General features: G+C 37.2%; 1 protein-coding gene across 1 annotated transcript in view; it reads right to left on the bottom strand.

Annotated features, from left to right (window-relative positions):
• Positions 1-21,934, bottom strand: part of TULP4 (TUB like protein 4) — a 136,671-nt gene that overhangs the window by 63,866 nt on the left and 50,871 nt on the right. The window contains 1 exon segment of the mRNA XM_085298009.1: positions 668-796. Within this exon segment, the coding sequence (XP_085154135.1) occupies positions 668-796 (129 nt within the window).

Below are 21,934 nucleotides of genomic sequence, written 5' to 3'. Positions count from 1 at the left end.
TTTTTTTTTACAGAGTAGATGGGAGGTAGTATGGGATTTAGAAAGTCCACAATTTCATTGTATCCTCATGCACTGAAAAATAACATATTTCCAAAAAACAGTCATTGGAATGCTGAATAGATATAATTACAGAATCACAGAATGGGCAAGGTCAGAAGGGACCCCTGGAGATCATCTAGTCGAACCTCCCTGCCCAAGCAGGGTCACCTAGAGCATGTGTTAGGCAGGATTGCATCCAGGCAGGTTTTGAGTATCTCCAGAGAAGGAGACTCCACCACCTCTCTGGGCCACCTAACCAGATTGGTCAGGTTGACCAATCTGACCAATTTCAACCAATTCAAAAAATACACATATATTTGAAAAACCAATGAGTGATTTACTCTCACTTAGTACTTACAAAGAAGGCAAAAGAGAACTTCAACACCACAGAAGTTTTTTTGCCTACAGCAGAATTTTTAATACACATTTGTGAAAGTCAAAACCAGCCAGATAAAGTAATTTTACTTATAAAGTGTCTTTGTGACACTTGTCTACTGCTTTCAGCATAGAAATGTTTCGTTTTCTTCTGTGTTTTCCTAAATGTATACAGTACTATTCATCTTCCTCTTCATTTTAGGTCTCTCAAGACTTGACCATTCTTGACTAAGAAAAAAATATTCATACCAACCTGTGCTCCACGATCGTTTACAAGCTCCACAGACCATCTGCCTTCATATTGTATCCAAACAAATATTCCTCCATCTGCATCACAGGTTGCTAGTTTCTGAAATGGTTCATTCCATCTCACCAGCACAACCTAAAAAGATTACAAACAAAACCAGTATTACCAAAACTATATACAGTGCCAACAACAATTTTATAAGAATCAGATAAAGAATACTGCAAAAAATGCCACGTTTAAATTCTAAATAAGATCTACAAAATAGTGATTTTCAGCACAACATCAGGCAGTTCTCATTTTATCATGATTACCAGGCAATGCAGAATCTCTCACCATCAAGCCTTTTTGCAAGGCATCACACACACTTTACAAAAACATACTATACATTGCAACGTATGACTTTATTAGAGAAAYAGCAAACCAAAGGCCCCATATAAACCATCTAACGCACTTTCAAGTGATTTCCCTCATCATGACTTCAAAGACTACCAGTTTCTAGGTCAAAATCTGACCTCTGCTAACTTCCAGTCAAATTGAATGCTCTGATATCAAGATTGAGTTTCAATACTCAAATCAACAGTGACATGAACAAAATTCTAGAGTACTAAACTATTAAAACACAGAAATTTCACAGAAATGTTTGAATGCAGAAGGAATACATTATAAGCAGCTAGATTGAGGTTGCACTCTGTGCCTCTCCTCTAAACAAGAATACTACAGATGCTTCAAAATTCTCCTTTGATTTATTATAACTCACATATACAGAGCCATCATTTCATCTACCCTGAAGCAAAATGCAACAACTACGTAATTGTATTTCCTCGTGATGCCTGACAGTATTAAAACAGAAATGAAGAAAGCACCATATGTAACACCAGGATAATACTGCAAGATCTTGATCTTTAAAAACTGAGAACAACTTTGGCTAACAATGACTCTAAACAGAGTTGAAGATATGTTTCACCACTGAAAGTCAGACCTTTAATGCTTAGACAACCCCCAGACTGGACATCTCACAGATAAAACAGAATAAATTGTTAGAGGAATATAGCAACAAAAGATAAAACTAATTCCTCAAATAATGTCATGGGTTTTTTTAATTAATACCATCAAAGGTGCTACTATCAGTCTTAAAACTGGCCTGTTTTCTCTGGCTAAGATTCAAGAAGAGCATATGATTTTACAGATTAGACATACCAGTTGACTTAAKGATATAAATTATGGATAAAGTGACAACAGTTAAATTGATGCACCTCATCTCTTTTCTATTTTAGATAGGATCCTTATTAAAACTTGAAGATAAATCTTGATTCAAATTTTCTACCTGTATTTTCTTTGCATTTGAATAGAACATCCAAGGATACATTTAAACATAAACAAGATTAATTAGAGCTTCTCTCCATCCATCCCAATTAGATCCAAATTAGTAACTTCCAAAATCTCTGTCTGGTGAGCTACAAAGGTCAAAATACCAAGAAGCTAGAAGCTTTAGTGGTAATAAACCTACTGCTTTATAATTATAGATGAAAGTGAGACAACGATTTCATATGCCTGGTGATAACACATTCATTAAGAAGTAATTTGGTAATAGCATTTGAAAATTCAATTTTTTTAAACACGAAGCCAATATTATCATTTTATGAGGTCATTTTAAAGACATTTGTCATTTGCATTTAGCATCTGACCACAGGTGCTGACTTCACAATTGCTTTAAGCATCTCCAGTTTCATTTTAGGACATTTAGCATATTTGAAGCAGACAGAAAGAAAGAATGAAAGGACGGTCCTAAGTATAAAGATGGCTTTTGGCTTTAATGTTGACTAAAATGTAAAATGTTTGAAAATATGCCCCAYTGATACCACATTTAAATAATGCATAAGCTTTGTACTAGCTCGCTGCAAAGAGGAATTTTACTGCTAACCCATAAATCCAAAGACATCATTACTTTCACTAACAGCTTCAACTCACAGAGGCCCCATTTTCACTTCTGTTATTTTTATGGTTCCCTACTTGCCAGCTTAGCATCTTCATAGAGCTACTCAGGACTAAGCTGCTCTATCTCGTTTTGAAATACCATTTTTTTTACTGTTTTATTGTCAACTTCATTTTGGAGGATTAAATTTAATTAATACCAGAGGTGCAAGAAACTCTACCTAAAAACTGACTACATATTTTAATGGCATGAATAAAGCAGAATTAGCAAAGAAAACCTTTGAAACCTGTTCTTCATGACAAATTAAGGATTTTTCTTTATGACACTGCTCTAAGCTTCACACTAGACATTAAAAATTATTAGGTTTATATACAAATCATTTATAACTTTTTCACTTGAAAAATCAAAACCAGACATTAATGCAGGTGCTCCTAATATATGCTCAGACTTTGAATAAGTCATCTCCACGCAGAAGAGAGGTGTTTAAGCATCTGAATCCACCAGTCTTAAATTTAGGTGAATAATGACAATATACTTCTATCTTTTGCTGGTTTTATTTTTCTAAAAGGACAGGGTCATTTATCAGTGAAAGATACATTGTACAGAAGCCACCATGATTTCATAAACATATATATTATTGTGTAAGAAAGCAGGCATAATTCACTAGATGAAACAGAAAACACACAATTTCAAAAAATGCTCAGGTTTTTGCTTCTAATTTTTGTTTCCTCTAAGTTCTGAGCCCATTAAAAACCCAAGCAGGGACCAAAGGCCAGAATACAAGTACCATGGGGGTTGTCGTGCCCACCTCCTAGCACAGGGTGTGCAGTCCCAGTCTGAGAGCACTTCCCCGAAGAGCAACTCTGAAGATGCTCCTTTCCTCTCTCCCACAGAATCCTACTATGCAATAATGTTCACTTCTGCATCCTCAAGGGCTTTTTATTAACACCACTGTACAYGAGAAAGGGAACCTCAGGTAGAACCAACACTTCCTTGATTGGCATATTACTCTTCTGGTAATATTTAGGATGGTTGCACTCTAATGGACATTCATCTCAATTACTCAGCATGGCAACACTTTTCAGTACGTACAAGACTAATTGCCAAGCTCTGCTTGTGATTCAGCTCAGCAGTGAAACCACAGTGGCGAAGTAATGGCTCTATGAGCACATCTTAATAATAAATCATGGAAAGCAGGTAGAGCAACTTACTATCAATACATGTTTCTTTATAGCTAATGTTCCAGCCTGAGTAAATTATTGAAATTCACGTAAAATACAACCTTTTCTAGTCCTATTTTAGGTCTCCGGTTATTCATTTTAATTTCTTCTAATAAAAAAGACTCTTCTAGCAGAAATCTTTGAAAGAAGTGGTTAGAGTACAAAACTGTAGCTTGAGGTTAAAAGCATTTATAATGTCAAAAGCATGTTAATGACAAAAAAAAAACCATTTTTGTTTCAGTTTGTTAAAATAATAATTTGAGGTTGAGAAAGGAAAATTCTGTAAAGATTTCAAAAGTTTCAGCTTAGGGAATTTGAAATGGATGTAGTGTTTTCCTCTCTGGAATTTTCATTTATGAAGCATCACCTTAAATTTTTATACCTACATTACAAATGTCAAATGATTATTATAGATTTTTTAAATATAGAACTAAGAACAAGAACCCAAAACACATAAAAACTACACATTTCTGAATATTTATTTCCAAAAGACACAGTTTTCATGAAAAGATTAGTTTGATTAAGCTTCATTTTCAACCAAATGTTTCCATTCAGGTCGAGGGAGAACCAAGCCACCCATTCAGAACACGAAGACATTTGCAGCCCCAAACACTTCCCCAGCACTTAAGTAACTTAGCTTTTTCCCATTCCTGATCAATAAGGCAATAGTCAGTGAAGTTTTGTCCCCTGAAAGTCATGTGGTAAATCCATATGGATTATGAACTTGATTATATCTGGAATTAGTAACTATCTTCATACTTTTATCATCTTGGCTATCTTTACGCTGTCTTCCTTTCAGCCTTCTCACACAGTTACATTCTTATCTAGTCATCTCGGCTGGCCAGAGACAATCTGTTCTCCTCAACATAAAAAACTTGATAATATATTAAAAGAGAAGCCAATTAAGAAAGAGAAAATATTCTTAACTCAATTGAGGGACTAACCTATGCAGATACCTTTCCTTACACAGTATTAATTAAGTGAAAGACATCATTATTTTTATTAGAAGAGAACAGGGAATGATGAATCATCCTGCTTCAGAGATAATGAGAGCTCTGATCAAGTTGCCTAAGGATGCTGTATTTCCGACGTACCTAACACTAAAACAAAAAGCTTAATGATACAGCAAAGCAAAGACTTCTAAAAAGCTCTTTAAAAAAGATTGCAACCAATTTTGATCAGGGCATACACTTTGAGAATACAAACCTGATGGGATTACACACAACCACTCCTTGCAGCTTGAAGCTTAGTTTAAAGAATTAAAAAGAAACTGTAGATTCCCAAAAGAAATTGTGATTCTCTGCTGTGAAGGTACCAGCTCAGTAATCATCCTAGTTTGTACAACCATTTCTGTTCCACCTAGAGCAATACTGACCCTTACAGGGTGGAAGCCACTATTTGCTTATATGATTCCAGACCAGATTTCTGTTATTTCTTCTTTTTTGCTGTTTTCCTTTACACAGCTTGACCTGTCTACATGTACTTGAGCAACTGCCCTCTTTAGATCATAATCCATTACTTCTCATTGAATTTCACTACTCCTTTTTAATAAAACATGTAAATTTTAATTTATTAGTCTCCCAATTTCCCACTTTCTTCTCCTGCCCAAAAGCTTCTAAATAAAATATTGGGTTATTAATCTTCAAAACTCTAATTTAAAATGTCTACATTTGACCATAAACATGATTGTGCATTCACTGCAAGTGTTATGAGCTAATCAAGAATGAAATAGTTGATAATACTTTTGTAAGAGAAATGTTGTGCAAACAAACTATAGTTTATGAACCACAGTTGCTTAAAATCACTTCACAGACGCTATTTGGAAAAAGCTTTGTCATGTGACAAAGGGAAACATCTGTATTGTTCTAAGTAAAAAAGCAACAAATAATTTTTTTTTTACAATTATACATTTAATTTTGTTATAAAATTCCATTTTCATCTCATTTTATTATGTCTAATATTTTTTGGTCCATTATTACAAATGAGAAAACAAAGTCTAATAAATCTCTGGCCTCAAAGACTATCAAATTTCTTAGAAAGACACTGCCATCAAAAGACCATCAGCCAGCTAGCTATGTTACTATTTATTGAAGTTTAGACAAGGAATTTTGAGTAACTGCATACTTTGGGATTAGTAAATGTGACTTATAGCAAATGCAACTTCTTCCGAATGGAAACCAGGCTCTATGATTTAAATTCATTACATGACACAGCCAGTTTTATTAGACTGCATTTCATATTCTATGACAAAATGCTAGACTTTGCTTAAATTTACAGCATTCTGAGAGCTTCTGTTATTCCTTAATTCACCACAGATTTTGGAGATGGCTGAAAATATCAATCAGCCTTTGAAGAGCAGAAGTCCTTGATCCAAAATGCCTCAGAATATTTATTACTAAAATCATATCTTTGTGGTTCTTAAAACATACGATATATAATTGCTATAGCAGTGGGGGACAAACACCTAGAGAAAATAAATGGATAAATGGCAAAAGCAATTAGTTCCTAGAATTCCATACCAAAATTAGAATAAAATGATAGATTTTATTACAGAAAATGAACGACACTCGCTGTAATTGCATTTCTCTCCTTTTCTATTCTCCGTCAGTTCTACTGGAGAGCAGGCATATGCTATGAAAGATGCAGGTGGTTTTCAACATTGATTTTCACTTCTTAGTATAGACTATGGAGATTTGCTAATGTACGGACTATCGCAGTGATACAGAGTAGAGAATACTTGACTGAAAATATTCAATCACAGAACAGCTGGCCACACGCAGAGAAACAAGTTCCTGTATCCGCCCTGGGCACTTCTGAAACTACAGGTGAACTCTAAGGGTGCACAGGATTGATGCATTGTGCTCCATCAAGCATATACAGCATTACACACTGAATGCAACCGCTGGCCTCTTTTTTCCTAATGAATCATATTACATTTCCAGTGCTACTGAGAGTGATTATATGAATCAGCCTTCAAAGCAGTGAAGGTAAAAGACCTGACTGTTTTGAAGACAGAAATAGAGAAGCTAATGAAGGAGGTTATGTTGCATAACGCCTCCGACAGCAGAGCACAGGATTCAGTAATTCGAAGACTTCTTCCAATCCTGTACTTTTAAGGAAGTACTTAAGTTGCACATCTGATAGAGATTTAAAATAAAATGCAAAATGCTACAACTGCAAAATGAATTATTAGTCATCTCTAACAAACTTTATAGATGTGACATTAATACGCAGCAGAGAGATATAGCTGCTAAAAGCAGAACAGAAACGGTACGTCTTCAGTTTTTAAAAGACTGTATTACTTCAGAGTTGAAACAAAGCATCGAAAAAGGGAACTGAAAAAGGTATCTAGAATCAGAGTATTATCTATCTGCTGTATTGAGCAACCATATTATGCAATTGCCTGGTAGGCAGATTGAGCTCCACTCGTATTTACAAACACATAGAAATCATGCACAYAGTGTGTATTGTACATGCAACATCCTAGCCCATACTACGCTTTATTAATGACAACAAAGATGAAGGGATGTGTTAGTATTATTCTTTTATATAATCACAAGCAGTAGTTCAGAACTCGTATTTATCTAGATGATTCCCATTTGGTACCCACATCAACACCTAGATGACTGAAATATATTAACATCTATTTTGAGATAAGGTAATAAAGAAAGCAAATCTACCTCAATAATCTTATTGTTAAACGCAAATACTTCTCATAAGATAGTAAAACTTTATTCTCCAGAACAAGTCTATTTTAAAACTAGAATCTGAAACTTGGGCAGTTCAGTGCAGTAAGTTCCTCATATTCAAAACTATTAGATGTGATCCTTAAAGAAAGAATTTCAAAAAAAAAGAAAAAAAAGAGAGATTAATTTTTAAAACAGACATGCAAATCTGAATAGCTCCCTATTTTACTGCTCTTAGATTAAAAAGCCCAGTTTGAGTATCATTCAGCRCATGCAAGCCCTTAGCCCTTTTGTTAAGCGGTACGACTTGCTTACAGGGTTAGCTCTGTCACCCTGGTTAAAGCCCCACAGTATATGCCAGGAAAACCACCCGGCACGACACACCGCCCTCTGGAATTGGTACAATACGCACAAGTCCAGGCACTTAAAACCCTTTTCCCCCAGTTACTTTGACATCTTCCACAGCTAACGAGTGTCCTCCCAGCTGGCAAAATCAGCGGGGGAAACCTGGAAGAGGCAAGCCCCACTCAGAGTGTGCCCCCAGCAGACTCTGCCCCAGCCGGGGCAGCTCGTCAGCCCAGCCCAGCTCCGCTCTGCCGCGCTCCTCCGTTTGCTTATGGCTGAGAACGGCAAATCGTGGCGCCCATCCTGCGGCCRGCTTCATTCACGCAGACTTCATTGYGTGCGTGCTGTGACAACCAGGGTGTTCACAACGGCAAAGGTGTGTTTTTAGGCGTTTCAAAAGATGTAAGTTCAGCTATGGACTGTCTGGAACCACAAAATTACTTGGGAAATCTGGTTTTGCCTGTGTTTAGTTCAGTGAAACAAAGTTGAACCATTTTTTAAGTATTAATAATTAAAAAATAAAGGCTATTTAATTTTCTCCCTTCTAATTTCCTATATACTGTTTGCAAATTTTCTCACTTGCATCTTGAGTTATGAGCTTCACTTTTTCCCAGGATGTCAAGATATTTCTCTCCATTCAAACGAGTTCAGTCACACAGGCGAAGACTATTATATAAGCACGCTTCCTACTAATAATACTAGACAAAAAATAAGCAGATGTGGTAGACTTCTCTTAGAGTGGCACTCTCACATTTTGCTATCCCCCTTTTCTCATACAGCATTATCTAATGATACATTCACTGTCTTTCACGCGTACACAGAGCTTTGACTTTTTGTTTCCAGAGACATCACACCGAGCTATAAGTGCTCTGCTTTACATACGTAACTGTCAGTTTTTAAGCTCTAATAATGCATGAAGGAAGTATTATTAAGAAGAAGAATACTACTTTGAATAACAAACATTGTGCTGCAGCTGAAGAATTGCAAATTTAGAACAGTCAGTGTCTAGATATCTTGCTTTCTTTCCCCATCTTTCATCATTTTGGTTAAGCACATCAAAGTGAAGTCRTAGCTCCTGCTGAATAGCACAGAAAAAACTTCTCCAATGTCAGAATTAAGGCATTTGAGGAAATCATACAGATTGTTTCACGTTTTTGTTCACTAAGAAATCTACAGAAAGAAAAAAAAACTATTTTCCTTAGAACAGATTAGAAATGAGCCATGCCTTAGACATATTTGCATATTTGGTTAAATGTGTGAGGGAATGGGGAGACAGGACCAGATCTGTATCAGCAGTCAAAGAGTGAACCTCTAAAAAGTGTTTAAAATTTTCATATAATCCTTTTTATGTCTCAAGGGAGTTCTGGGGGACCAACTCGCAGAGAGGAGTTCATCCCACCCAGACATTTCTGCAGGAGAAAGGCACAGGGAATCCTTTCATCAACATCAAAAGGAGTTTTCTTGAGCTCTCCAAAAGCAGTTACGTGAAGTTCTGCAGCTTCCCGTAAAAGCAACGCGAGCTGAAGAAATTCACACCATCACAGAGTTGGGCCCTAACTTCACATCTCACAGTACAGGGCATTCCTGGGAAGTGACTGAGGAAAAACTGTCCATACACACCTAACTGTTACTGTGGTTATAGATTCACGAACAAATTCTTTGAGACATAGGCTTTTCTTGATTGCCAGRAAAAAAAAGAAAAAAAAAGAAAAGAAAAACATCAAATTTCTCCACGTTTCTTCAATCTCAATAAGAAAATTAACTTTCTTCCTGGCAGGACTGGAATAGCCTCCAGATATTGAAGGAGCCACAAGGATGTCCTTTAATAACCCTTACCCCCGCCGCTGGTGTTTGGAGAAACTGCGGGTGCTATCAACGGGCGCTGACGGCGCTGCAGCTGCTCGCGGGCCCGGAGGGGCACAGCTGCTACCATGGGCAGCAGTTTTCACTTCGACTCTTACACTAAAGGTCTGCTGTCATTTTATCCAGGATTCTACTTTTTACTTGGATAGAGAGAGCAAAAAAAATTACTCTGCCAGTAGCTATCATCTTGGTTTTTCTCATCCTTGAAAAGGAGTTTCAATTTCTATAAATACTATTTAAACAAATATAACATTTACGTGAGAGATAGTATAACAACTACTGAGTACTTTTGAAAATACAAAAAATTCCACACAAGGACCAAATCCGAATAGCTTTTTTTTTTAATCAAAAATCTATTTTATGATGTAATATTAACAATAAGCTAAGTATGACACAAGTGTCAGCTGGAGACCTAACCTTGCTCTACCTGAAATCAGAGTAAGGAGAAGCAATGGAGATGCTAACCAGTGCGTTGAAAGATGCATGTCCAACTCTGTACCTTCCTCCTACCACAGACTTCTCTGTAGCCTTCACGTATCACTTAYGCCCAGATTCTTCTGACTGAACTTTAAAGTGGATCAACTGAGGTACCTAATTTAAGAGATCAGCTACTTTCGGCTGCCTCTATTAGTAGAGAGAAATTCCTTAAAAAGCCATTCAGATTTTAAGTGCGTGATTTCAGTGAACTGTGGGCTTGGAGTAGGTATCCAAACAGACCACTAACTCAAGCACCTCAGGCCAAGAGTCTAAATGAATCTATACATGAGTATCTCTGCCCCTTAAGAATGGCTTCAGAAGGTAAAAACACTGGGATGGTGAATTGCATTGCTCTCTTTTCCTTTCCTAAATAGAGACCATTATTTTAGTACTTTATAAATTCATTCTTGAATACGACATGCAGTTCTGGACACATCTCAAAAAGGCTGCAAGAGAACTACTAGAGATTCAGAAAAAAAGCAAAGTAAATGATAGAGGATATGGCTGTTTCTTATATGCTTGTAGTTTTAGGTTAGTTAAGACTGTTGAAGAAGAAATGACTAAAGGTTTATAAATCATAAGTAGCCTAGAAAAAAAAATGGTGTTTCAAATTAGGGGGTATCAACTGAAACTAGTAGGAGGCAGATTTGATGCAAACAAAAAGAGGTAGCACTTCACACGACAGAGCTAAACTGCCACACTCCTTGCTGTGCAATACTGCAGACACAAACATTACAGGAGCATTACAACAGAAGGTTGGACAAGCTTGCGGTCAAGAAATCTACTGGCCAATACTAAATATACAGAAAACATAAAACATGGCTCAGAAAAGTCCATGAAATCTAAGCTACTGGAAGCTAGAACAGTACTCACATAAGTATCCTGCACGTTTATCCTATTCTTGCTCAGACTTGGGCATTCCTGTTAGGTCAACTGCAGAGACAAGATCCTGCTCTAGATGGACTTGCAATCTGACTGGTACAGCTGCTTTGGGGTCTTGAGCTACAGGCCTTTACTACCGCCACTCTGAGAAAATGAATAAATTGTATGGTCTAAAACAAATCATTATATCTGCAAAACTGTTCATTTTGATAGTACTAACACTCAAGATACCTTTTTAAACTGAATGCTATTTATCTTGTCTCTTTGCTGTTTCTTTTTTAAAACAGACACATAACTTTCCCTATTCCATTGCTTTTTTCATTTTCAAGTAACAATTTACTTGGAAAAAGAAGCATGGAATGAGGCTATTAAGTTGCATCAAATTAATACATTCATGCTACGAGATTAAGGTAAAACGTGGTAGTTCAAAATTCTTGCTCTTGTTTTCTCCCTCTCTTCATGTTTTTTTCTTTTTTTCCTTTTTTTTCCCCCCATAATGCTCAGAGAATATTCCAGGTTGACAATGACTGAAATGGGCTGCTCTGCTACAGAAAGAAAAAAGGCCAGGCAGAAGCAGTGCAAAGTTCCTGACAGTTCATTTCAAATGGTCCTACRGTTCCCAGCACTAGCCTTCTGACGAAGCAAGCGGGAGGTAAGCACTCAACGCTTGCTTGCTCGCCCCCTCTCAAGAATGCCAGCATGTGAGCAGTTGGTACCCTTAGCAAGCATTAGCATGGTTGCTTATCCACGGGGAAGAGCCTTGATGCTCCCAGACTAGTTGTGTTTATTTGCTTTGGAGATGAATGCCATGTACGTCTATTTTTGAAAGGTATCTTAGGGCTGGCATCCAACCCATCACATATGCCTATTTTTAAAAGGTATCTTATGTTTGGCATCCAACCCTCAATGAAAAGCAGTGTGACCTTGAAAGGCTCTAGGGGATGATTCTGGCAAACAGGCAACTGCAATAAAAACTTGTTTTGATAACTACTTTGGGGATAAAGTGTACTTAGTGTGAGTAAGAAGTCTTTTTAAAAATACCTAGACTGTCAACATCTCACTGAATACATTTAGGAGCTTTGATAGTAAACTGCCAAAACGAGGGCTCAGAAAGGCTCTAAAGCTTTACCAATCACCTTACATTCCATAAGTTGTACACTTCATTTTTAAGAAATACACCTACAAAATGTATTAACCCCAATACTGAAAGGATTTGCCATATCAACATTTCGTGCATTCYCAGAACACAAAGCATGCCACCTGAGCACTTACCGTGGAGGCAAGCACCCCCAATACCCCTCACAGATGTCAAATGAGACATCATGCTCCTAAGAATGAGGTGACTTACAGTGTCTATTTCAAAGAAAAAATGGCAATTACTTCTTTCACTTTGGAACCACTGCATTTAATCATGGCCTCAAAGAATTAAAGCTGTAGGCGTCGTTTTTAAGAAAATACAGAAATTGCCTATAYGCAAAGTATATCCAGTAAATGTATCTGGACAGCTGAGCACCTCTGCCATGGCCCTTGCCAGAACTGGAAGTCGTATATGAGAAATGGAAGTGACAAGTGATACGAACACAATGCATCAACAAGATGTTTGGTTACCAATTCTCATTTGAACCAATTTTTCAACTATTCTTTCAAATACTATTAAAGAAAGTAGATGTAATCTGAGAAGAATTAAAGCACGAAGCCAGTTCCCCACCTAGAGGAGACTGTTGAAGTTCACTCTATGAAGGGAGACTTGCAGGGGCCTGTTTCTCCTTCCATCTTGGAGACAGGAGAACTGTAGCGGTGAAGGGCTCGGTGCTTTCCTTCACAAGGACGCTAAAATCCCCAAAGCTCTTTCATAGAAAAGATACCTGTTTCCATGAACAGGCTCACTCCCAGTGAAAGACACTCCTTTCTAACACACACACACACAACTGCCACTGCCTCGTAGTAAGGGTCTTGCTCTCCTCAGGCCTTTCTGCAAGATACTTCTGCTTAACTGCCCACACATACTTTCTAGAAGAGCACAGGTGAGCCCAAGTTTGCTGAAAAGAAATCAAAACTGAATGTTGACAAGGATAAGCAAAGCATAAAAAAACACTTTCATCTCATTCCTCCTTAAAAAGTGAGATTTAGCTTTGCTTTAGTTTTTGTCCAGATAAAAACACTACAATACAGAAAGGAGATACTACTGTTCTAGCTTAAGAACAACCGTTTCCTCYCTGTAATTTGAGCTTAAGGCAAAAATGATACAAAAATATCTTTTTCTAGGCGATCACTGAAGGCACCATTAAGAAAGGTCCACTGCTGTTAAAAATAAGACAGATGCAATAATAGTGCAGAAATGGCAATTCCTTGAGTTCTAACATCCAGGGTCAAATACTTTCCCACAGGAAAAAAAATATAAAAAGGCACCAGGTTAAAAATTCTCTGGAATTTAGCCTACATTAAATTAAAAGTTTATAAACCCAATGYTCATTTCATGAAGGTCCTATTTTACTGTTTTTACAATGCAACATTACAGCTCATATAAATTAGGTCTACTTTACAAACTTCATATTTACATTCACTTTTGGGCTGTGCAGAAGCAGTTGAGTGTAAATCAATTTCAAACTTTAAAAACAAGAACTAAATGACCCTCACTGACTCCCCCCCTGCATCATCACTGCTTATTAATTCAGAGGCCATGCACATTTTTATTAGAAGTTCCAAAAAGGGGGGAAAACATGTCCCATCCCACCCCAGAAGTTCCTTCTGTTTTTTTCTCCTTCGGTAAAAATACAGAAAAAATATTGGATGCAGAGCCACAGAGCAGAAGTCTATGGCTTCTATTACCAATGTTTTTTAAAACAGCAATCAAAGACAAAATACTGTTTGAAACCACATATTATATGCAAAAAGATGAATCACCAACAAATAACAAGACACAAAATGAGATAGAATATTAAAAAATACAGTTTAAAACCATTCTTACTCAAACTGAAATTCTCTCCTCCTCGCCTTTCACAACATCAGTTTGTTGGGAATTCCTACAGTTCCTCTTAAATTTTGAGAACGCTATCTTGTTTGGGAATAGCCCAAGGGTAGTGAATTGCTGCAAAAAATCAYGAGAAAGGGACTATGACAGAGGCACACTTCCTAACACTCTATCTTCCCAGTTTGGTGGCTAAAATTTCCTGATAAAATGTTCATTTAATAGTGAAATATAGTATTTYAACTACATACATGTATATATGCCTGGACAAGAACATTATTAAAGAAAAAAAAAGTTGCCTTTCTAGGTAACTTTAAAAGAAACCAATAGAAATGTAATATATAGTATTTTTTGTAGAACTGTGCTCGTTAACACAGAAAAGAAAGCAACAAAACTTGTTCTCCTTGTGAAATGACAAATTATTTCAGTTTCCTACCAGTACACCACCAGTAGTATGGCATATGAAAATTTTATAACCAGAAGCCAGCCAATGACTTTCTTGATATACTGCACTGGGTAAAATACAACGCAGCTTGCACCTATACAGCAATCCTCCAAATMCATCTTATGTGGGGCATGATTGCACCACAGCCTTTGTGCAAGCTGTCCTCACAGAGATGAACTTCCTCCATTAAGAACTGCAATAAAAATTTGATTCTGTCAGCAATGTAAAAAGAAAAGATCTTAAAATTCAGCAGCAGGCATAAAAACGAGTGTTGCTTAAGTGCGATTATTTCTCTGACAGCTACAACACTTCAACCTTAATGAACTTTTTCAAACACAACGAAGTTAAAATATTCTAAACTTAAATAAGAGTATAGATCAGGATTTCAAATCAATTAACATTTCTCAGATGATAATAGCTGTGCACTAATCTAACTAAGGTGAATTGTAAGGTAGAATGGAGATAAATGGTGTAACTGGGCATTTCACTGCTCAACTGGGACTTCCTGAATTCTCAAAGAAGTAATAAACTATCATTACCCTGAAAAGTCTAAGCGTAAGACTTCTGTGTGAGTTGCATGCAATTGTAGAACATTTCTGGCCATCTGAGGAATATCAATGACTGTAAATTAGTTACAGAAATTCAGATAGGGAAGCATTTGTGTGATTTTTATTTCACTGTTTGGACCAGCTTTGCATGACCCATAGAGACAGTGTCTCCCAAGTCTTTTTGTGAGAATGACCAAATTAAGCCAAACTGCTTTGCAAACGTAGGACAGCTGCCCTAACTTCCACCACGGGCCACCTGAAGCCCCTGCCAGCTGCATCTGAGAGGGCTCATCTACACAGTGTTCAGCTAGCAGCACCAGGGGCAGTTGTGAAGATGCCAATATAATTGCTGAGACTGACACAGAAAAGGAAGAAGTGAAAAATGAAACATACTCTACTTTCAAGGCTAAAGATGCCAAGGAGGGAAGAAATAGTAAAATAGGGAATATAAAAAGGGCAGAACAACTGCTCAGCACCAGAGCTCCTAAGGACAGCGAAAGACACAAGAAGGAGAATCTAAATGACCAGCAGCTGCCTTCAGGGAAGGGAAACCTGAAAAGGGAAGAGAGAGTGATAAGGACCACAGAAATCAAATTGAGGAGAGCCAAAGTGACTTTGAATCATGTCACAAGTCTTGCCCCCGATTCACTGCCTGGCACTATGCAACCCAGTGGCTCCAGTGAAGCAGCAGCTTTGGCTCTGGCCAGCTCATTCATCAGAAAGTGCTGCCTAAAACCAGGCTGAGCACAGCTCCCAAGCTGCTAATGCAACCATCCTCCAACATGGGAGCAGACGAACCTCCCACAACTGCTACTGCCCCTCCGATGCCTCTGAGCAACTCCTCTTTATGCTGGAAGGACAGAGATGTTTTTGTGCCACTCATAATTCACACTACAGCGCCTGCAGCCAGGCATCTGCTTCCCAGGTCTGAGGGCAGGCTGAGCCAGAAGCGCAAGTATATTGCGGAGAATCCTAAATTAACGATATACTATTAACGATATAAACGATAACTAGATCTGTACAAAATTGCTGAGAATCAACACTACCAAAAGTCCTCAATCGTTAACACCGATGCCTTGAAGGAATACATATCCAGAATGAGCTAAAAAACAAGCAAAAAAGAAAACTGAAAGGAATAGTTGCTTTCCGGAGATTAAAAGAAATGCAGAAAAGGGGAAGAGAACAGAAAAGACAGGATGATGAGACAGAAAGAGTAAGACAAAAGCAAGTAATTGCTCACTCAATTTTTAGGGTAGTAAAACTGACTTAACCTCCTTTATTTTTATTTCAGTTGTCAGCATCTTAAATATCTGTACTATTCTGAGTGCATAAATGTAGCTGGTTAAGGCCCAAACTGGTCTAGGTTGTTACAGATCATAATCTACCTTTTTTTTCTTTTCCCTAAAGAAGTTGCTACAAACTGTAAATCTGCTTGTGCAGTACAAAAGATGCCTTTTTGTCACTTCTCCATGCGCCATTTTGGGTTTGGGACTACTTGGTCCATTCCGTTTCTTTTTCTTGCAATTTTCAGATTTCCCCTAAGAGAAGTTCAGAGTATTCTCTATGCTTGTCCCCAGGCTTCTCCCTTTAAAACAATACCATCGGAGAAGGTGAGAGACCTTCCCAGCTGCAGACCCAACAGCAGCGATCTGAATGGCCACACATCCCACAGCCAAGCAAAAATCTCCTGTTAGACCTTACTGCTAGGAGGGGAACTAGGTACCTGCTTTTCAGATGCTTCCCTCTTCCGTGCCTAGAGGATTCAAAGCCCGCCTGGATGCAACCCTGTCTAACATGCTCTAGGTGACCCTGCTGAGCAGGGAGGTTGGACTAGATGATCTCCAGAGGTCCCTTCCAACCTTACTGATTCTGTGATTCTGTGGAAAGGCACAGAGACAGAATACATCAGCGAATGGCAGAAAGCACCACAATGTTTCTGAAAACGGAGGGAACGCTTATGGAAGACAAGAGTTACAAGCGGTTCCCAAACACTGCTAGAGCAGTGTACTAGTACTAGAGCATTTAACCCAATGCCTCCATGCCAGTTCTCTGTATAACTCCATGCACTTCTGCCATACCACTGAGGGCCCTTGCAACCTACTTGAGCCAACAACGGACTGCAGAGCCTCCTTCAGCAAAAAGCCTTTGGTATAGCTGACTGGTTGAAGGAGGAGTGGGGAAAGGGCACTCTCCACCATACTTTGTATGGTTAGGGATGCCCAAATGTTCCACAAATCCAGAATAATTGCCCTTTGGAAATGTGTGCCACTTTGGTGAATGGTATAAAGATGCTAGCCTAAACACAAAACATCTCCTTTTCTCCTCTAATAAAAGAGGCCGTTGGTTGTATAAAATTAGGATAAAGTTCTGTTATACTGAATCCACTCCATCGTTAGGAGAGGGAATGCATGAAACAAATTCCAAAAAACAACTTTTTATTACTCTTACAAAACATATAGTTTGCTGGCCATGTTTATAAACATGCCATATAAATAACTGCGTAAGTACTCCTGCATGCTTTCAGCACACTTCACGTTTTTCTTCAAAACAGATTAATCTTTTAACAAGAAAGCAAACAGATGCTTCATAAAGAGTCCATCATCTTTTCTCACAGATACATTATTCACAAGGATGGATGCTATCTAGCTCAGAGTGGAATCACGCTTCCTCCCTCCCACCATTTGCAACCACAAAGATTAATTTGAACATTGTTAAGATTCGGGGCAAATACTCTCTTTTTATCCTGTGTTTGCACAGCACATAAGATAATGGGATTCCACTCTTTGATTTAGGCTTCTCCGGAATCTACAGTTAAGGCCATTTGCAAAGTGTCTAACACAAATTTAGGTATCTAGACAGAGTATCTATAATCAAGAATGTGTTGAACAATGCAGATAATCTTGAAAGCTCTTCAAGAGTATTAGATTTCTACTCTCTACACAGTCAATGAGGAGAGGTAGGCACAAAAACTAAGTGTATCATCTGTAGGAAGCAATCTGAATCTCTCCTGGCTCTTCTGAGCCTTTACTTTGAAGTAGCAGCCATCCATTTCTTTTCCAAAATATCATAATCYCCACATACAAGTACAATACAGATAACTAAAATATCTAACGTTTATATGCAAAACTTTTAGTTTAGTATATTATGGTAAATAAGACATTTTAGGGAGAAATAACTCCCTAAGAATTACTTTGTTAGTTATTAAACCACATGGAGGCTATGATTCAGACCTGAGACCCACAAGCCCACTTAATTTGCAACGAATGTGATATAAATCTGTTTCTCATAATTTGAATATTAGCTAAGAAAATGCAAAACTAAGAAATGTCAAATAGCAAATTTTGAAAATGCCACCCTTGCTTTGGCTGACCCATAATTCCGTGCAGGCTGTATTCAGAGCAAACTTCTGTAAGCAGTTTTATCTTCAATTTCTTACAAAACAAAATTTGCACTAGTTTCACTACTGATATAGTTGGCCAAGGGACCAATAATTTTATTTCTATAAAGGCAAGGGAGCTACAAGGCATTCAATCAATTACACACACAGAAGTATCACAATATGCAAACTAGACAATCCTAGAAAACAAAAATTACCACTTTTTTTTTATTGTCGTAGCATAAGGAAGCCTCAACCAGAAGAGACCCTCATGTTGTTGGAATTGCAGTTTATTAGAAAGGATTGTCCCTGAAGTTTTTCATCTAGAAAACAAAACCAGGAAGCAAACTAGGAATAGTACTGCTGGGAAGTCTAGCTCTTCCGAAAATGCAGAATGACTGTATTCACACAACACAGCCAAGGACTGGACTGTAGTTTGGGATCTGAAGCACCCTGTGCACCCTGAAGTAATGCAAAAATCACCGTGAGATTACCAGATTGTCAGCCATAAGAATGATAGCTCAGGAAACACACATTAGACTGTCTAGGATAATATCTAACCTCATCTGCTGTAAATATTAGCAAAGGTATTGATTACCTTTGGTGCAGAGAGCAGCTTTCAAGGAAATGAGCTAAAATTGACTTGCTTCTCAGAGACCAAAGAGCAAGAACATTCAATCTTTAACTGAGCCAGTATACGAACCACAGCCTGGAGATGAAAGTTCTCTGATCCATATCCAAGAACCTGAGCCAGCTAGCTTATAAGCTCTGCATCACTGGAAAGTAAAAAAAATTTTTTTTTTTTAATTGGGCTAAAGAAAATTTTTGTTTGCTACTTTTCTTTGTGGTACTTTACAGATTTTTAAGTATTTTTTTAACATTCTTGCTGGAGTTTAAAAAGCAATAGAAGTAAATAAAATTTTCAAGATATTGGCTTAGAAGAAAATAATAAAACTAAAAATATGCACACTGGCAAAGTAGAGTCACAAAAACAGTCAGCAATACTGAGATGATGTGGAAAAACAAGGAAAGTAAGGCATTATTAAATGTTACTGTAAGTAATAGGATGATACTCAGGAAATAATATTTTAAGTTAAATACCAAGTAAAGATTCCACAAATGAAAGCAATAGTTGAACTGCTTTCTATAGGAAAAGGTGGAATGAAGCCAAACTTTAATACTTAATACAGATTTTTACATAGCATTAGAAGGTATATTGCAGGATTTTTTTTTAACTGACTGCAGATGATTAATGTGATTTATTGATTCTATTATTAGAACATTTTCTCATTAGTTGAGATTTAAGAAATACACTTTTATCAGTAACTAACACAACAGATTATTTCCATTTTCTTTTTTTTTTCTTTTTTTTCCTTTCTTTCTTTTTTTTTTTTTTTTTTTTTTTTAAGAACGCTATCATTTTAAAGGCAGTATGGTAAGTATGTGGTATAAAAAATGATAAGAGTTCTGCTATATGCACAGAGCGGGGGCGAATGATCTGTGTCTTTACACAGCTATTATTAAATCACAATTTTGGTGTCTCTCCATACACAGGAGTCTAGTTGATGGCTGTCTAGAGTGGCTTCAAGCCATTTTCATATTTGCATGCAGATCTGAAAACAATCAGTCAGGACAGTGAGTTTTGTGCCATGGCTACTCTTTGTTACAGTCATGTCTTGTAGGATCTTTGGAGTACAGCACCTTCCTAAAGAACAACAGGTGAAGCAAAATAGCATGGGGGTCATTCACGCTCCCAGAAACTTGTAATAACAGCAGCAGTGACATCACTAGCAGATCAAACAAGTCAATTTTTTTATTATTATTATTATTTTAACTGAACAGTTTCTATTACTGAACAGCTAGYGATCTTTCTGGGGGGAAAAAAAAGCTAATCTCATGACACAGCTCTGAATGAATCATGTCATAATATATAAATTACACTATCTTCCTCCTGCAGTAACAGAAAAAAAAAGGGGATTTTAAGAGTAAGGGAGATGGATCAAAAGTGAGGAATGAGAAATGGGACCTACAATCCAATGAAGACTGCTTTTCACCAAGATGATGACCGAATGAAGAACGGGCAGACTACTGAGTAACTTCCCGCGCCCAGCCAGCCTACCAGTCTCACATGATTTTGAAATATTAGATTTAACAGTCCTAAAAATAAAACCATGTGATGCACTCATGCACTGTACAGCCTGTTGTAATGCAGTGAAACCATGATAGCTGAGATACTGTAACTAAGCGAGTCTCATAAAGTTAACAGTTTTATTTGCATTTATGATTCAGTTAGTTTAAAATGTATTTTAGCAGAAATTATAATGACAGTTCATGACTTCCTAAACTCTTATTGCATTGTGACTGCATAGACACAATATATTACCCTTCACTTACCTAAAACTTTCAAGCAGGACCTTTTTTCCCTATCATTTTTTAACTATCATGTTTTATGTTATGCTTGCCATTTGAAAGCCAAATATCAAAATTTTCCATTAATATTTTGATAATAACCTTATTTCCTTGAGATAAGCAGAAATCAGGTTCTTTTTTGGCAAATACAGCTTTTCCTTGTTAAGGGGATTTAATTTCAATAGTCTTTTCAAATATCCCTCTCATACCTTTAAGATCYGCATACAATAGCATTGCTTACTCTTTTGTCTTCTTGAATTGTCCTAAAATATCATGTCATCTGAAAAAGAGGCACAATGCAGAGCAGGTATACTCCAACACTGAAATAAATACAGATCCCTGAGAAGGTTACTATCAAGCAAAAATGGCAGGACCGCATGAACTGACTGATGTTTCATAAACATCTGCCACAGAGTCAAAATTATTTAGGGACTAGTATCATTCAGTACAACTGAAACGTTTACAAAACTGATCTATTATTCACTACATAAGCAAATAAGCGTGAATATATATCCATTAAAGACATGCATACTACACCTACAGCACCGATAAAAAGTGCTTTTATAGCTAGATAAAATATATTTTCCTTTATGCTTGCCTATCAACTTCAAAAATTTAACACAAGACATTAGTTAAAGACAATGCTTGCTACATCAACTTTTTTCAGTTATCAGAAGTGAAATGAACTCCAGAATATAAGTGCAGAAAATGCTCTTGCTTTAAGGGTATTTTTAAGAGATGAAGAGCTTTTACTCATTCACAGAACATGCATGTAAAGGAAAAAAAAAGAAGCAATTCAACACCTACACAAATTTACAAGCACATTCAGTTCCTGACACTACATGCCTAGAACCACATACCTGCAACACTTCTATTTAGTCAGAGAATTTAGTTACTCAAGGAGATGCTAAGAACCAGAGCTATGACCCTCTAGGCTACTCTCTGTTCAACCAGTTCCCAGAAATAGATTGTACCTCTCTAAATTCAGACATTACCCATATAGAACAATTTTTGGGATAGTTACCAATGCTTATGTTACTAAGAATTAAAACTAGTTTCACATCTATTATACAAATATTATAGGAATTAAACAAATTAAGCTCCTAACTAACACTTTACCT

This window comes from Rhea americana, unplaced genomic scaffold (genome assembly GCF_003343005.1).
Source record: "Rhea americana isolate MKP2758 unplaced genomic scaffold, rheAme1 scaffold_134, whole genome shotgun sequence".
NCBI lineage: Eukaryota > Metazoa > Chordata > Aves > Rheiformes > Rheidae > Rhea > Rhea americana.
Note: the sequence above shows the minus strand (reverse complement) of the source record. Positions and strands in the feature narration are given on the sequence as shown.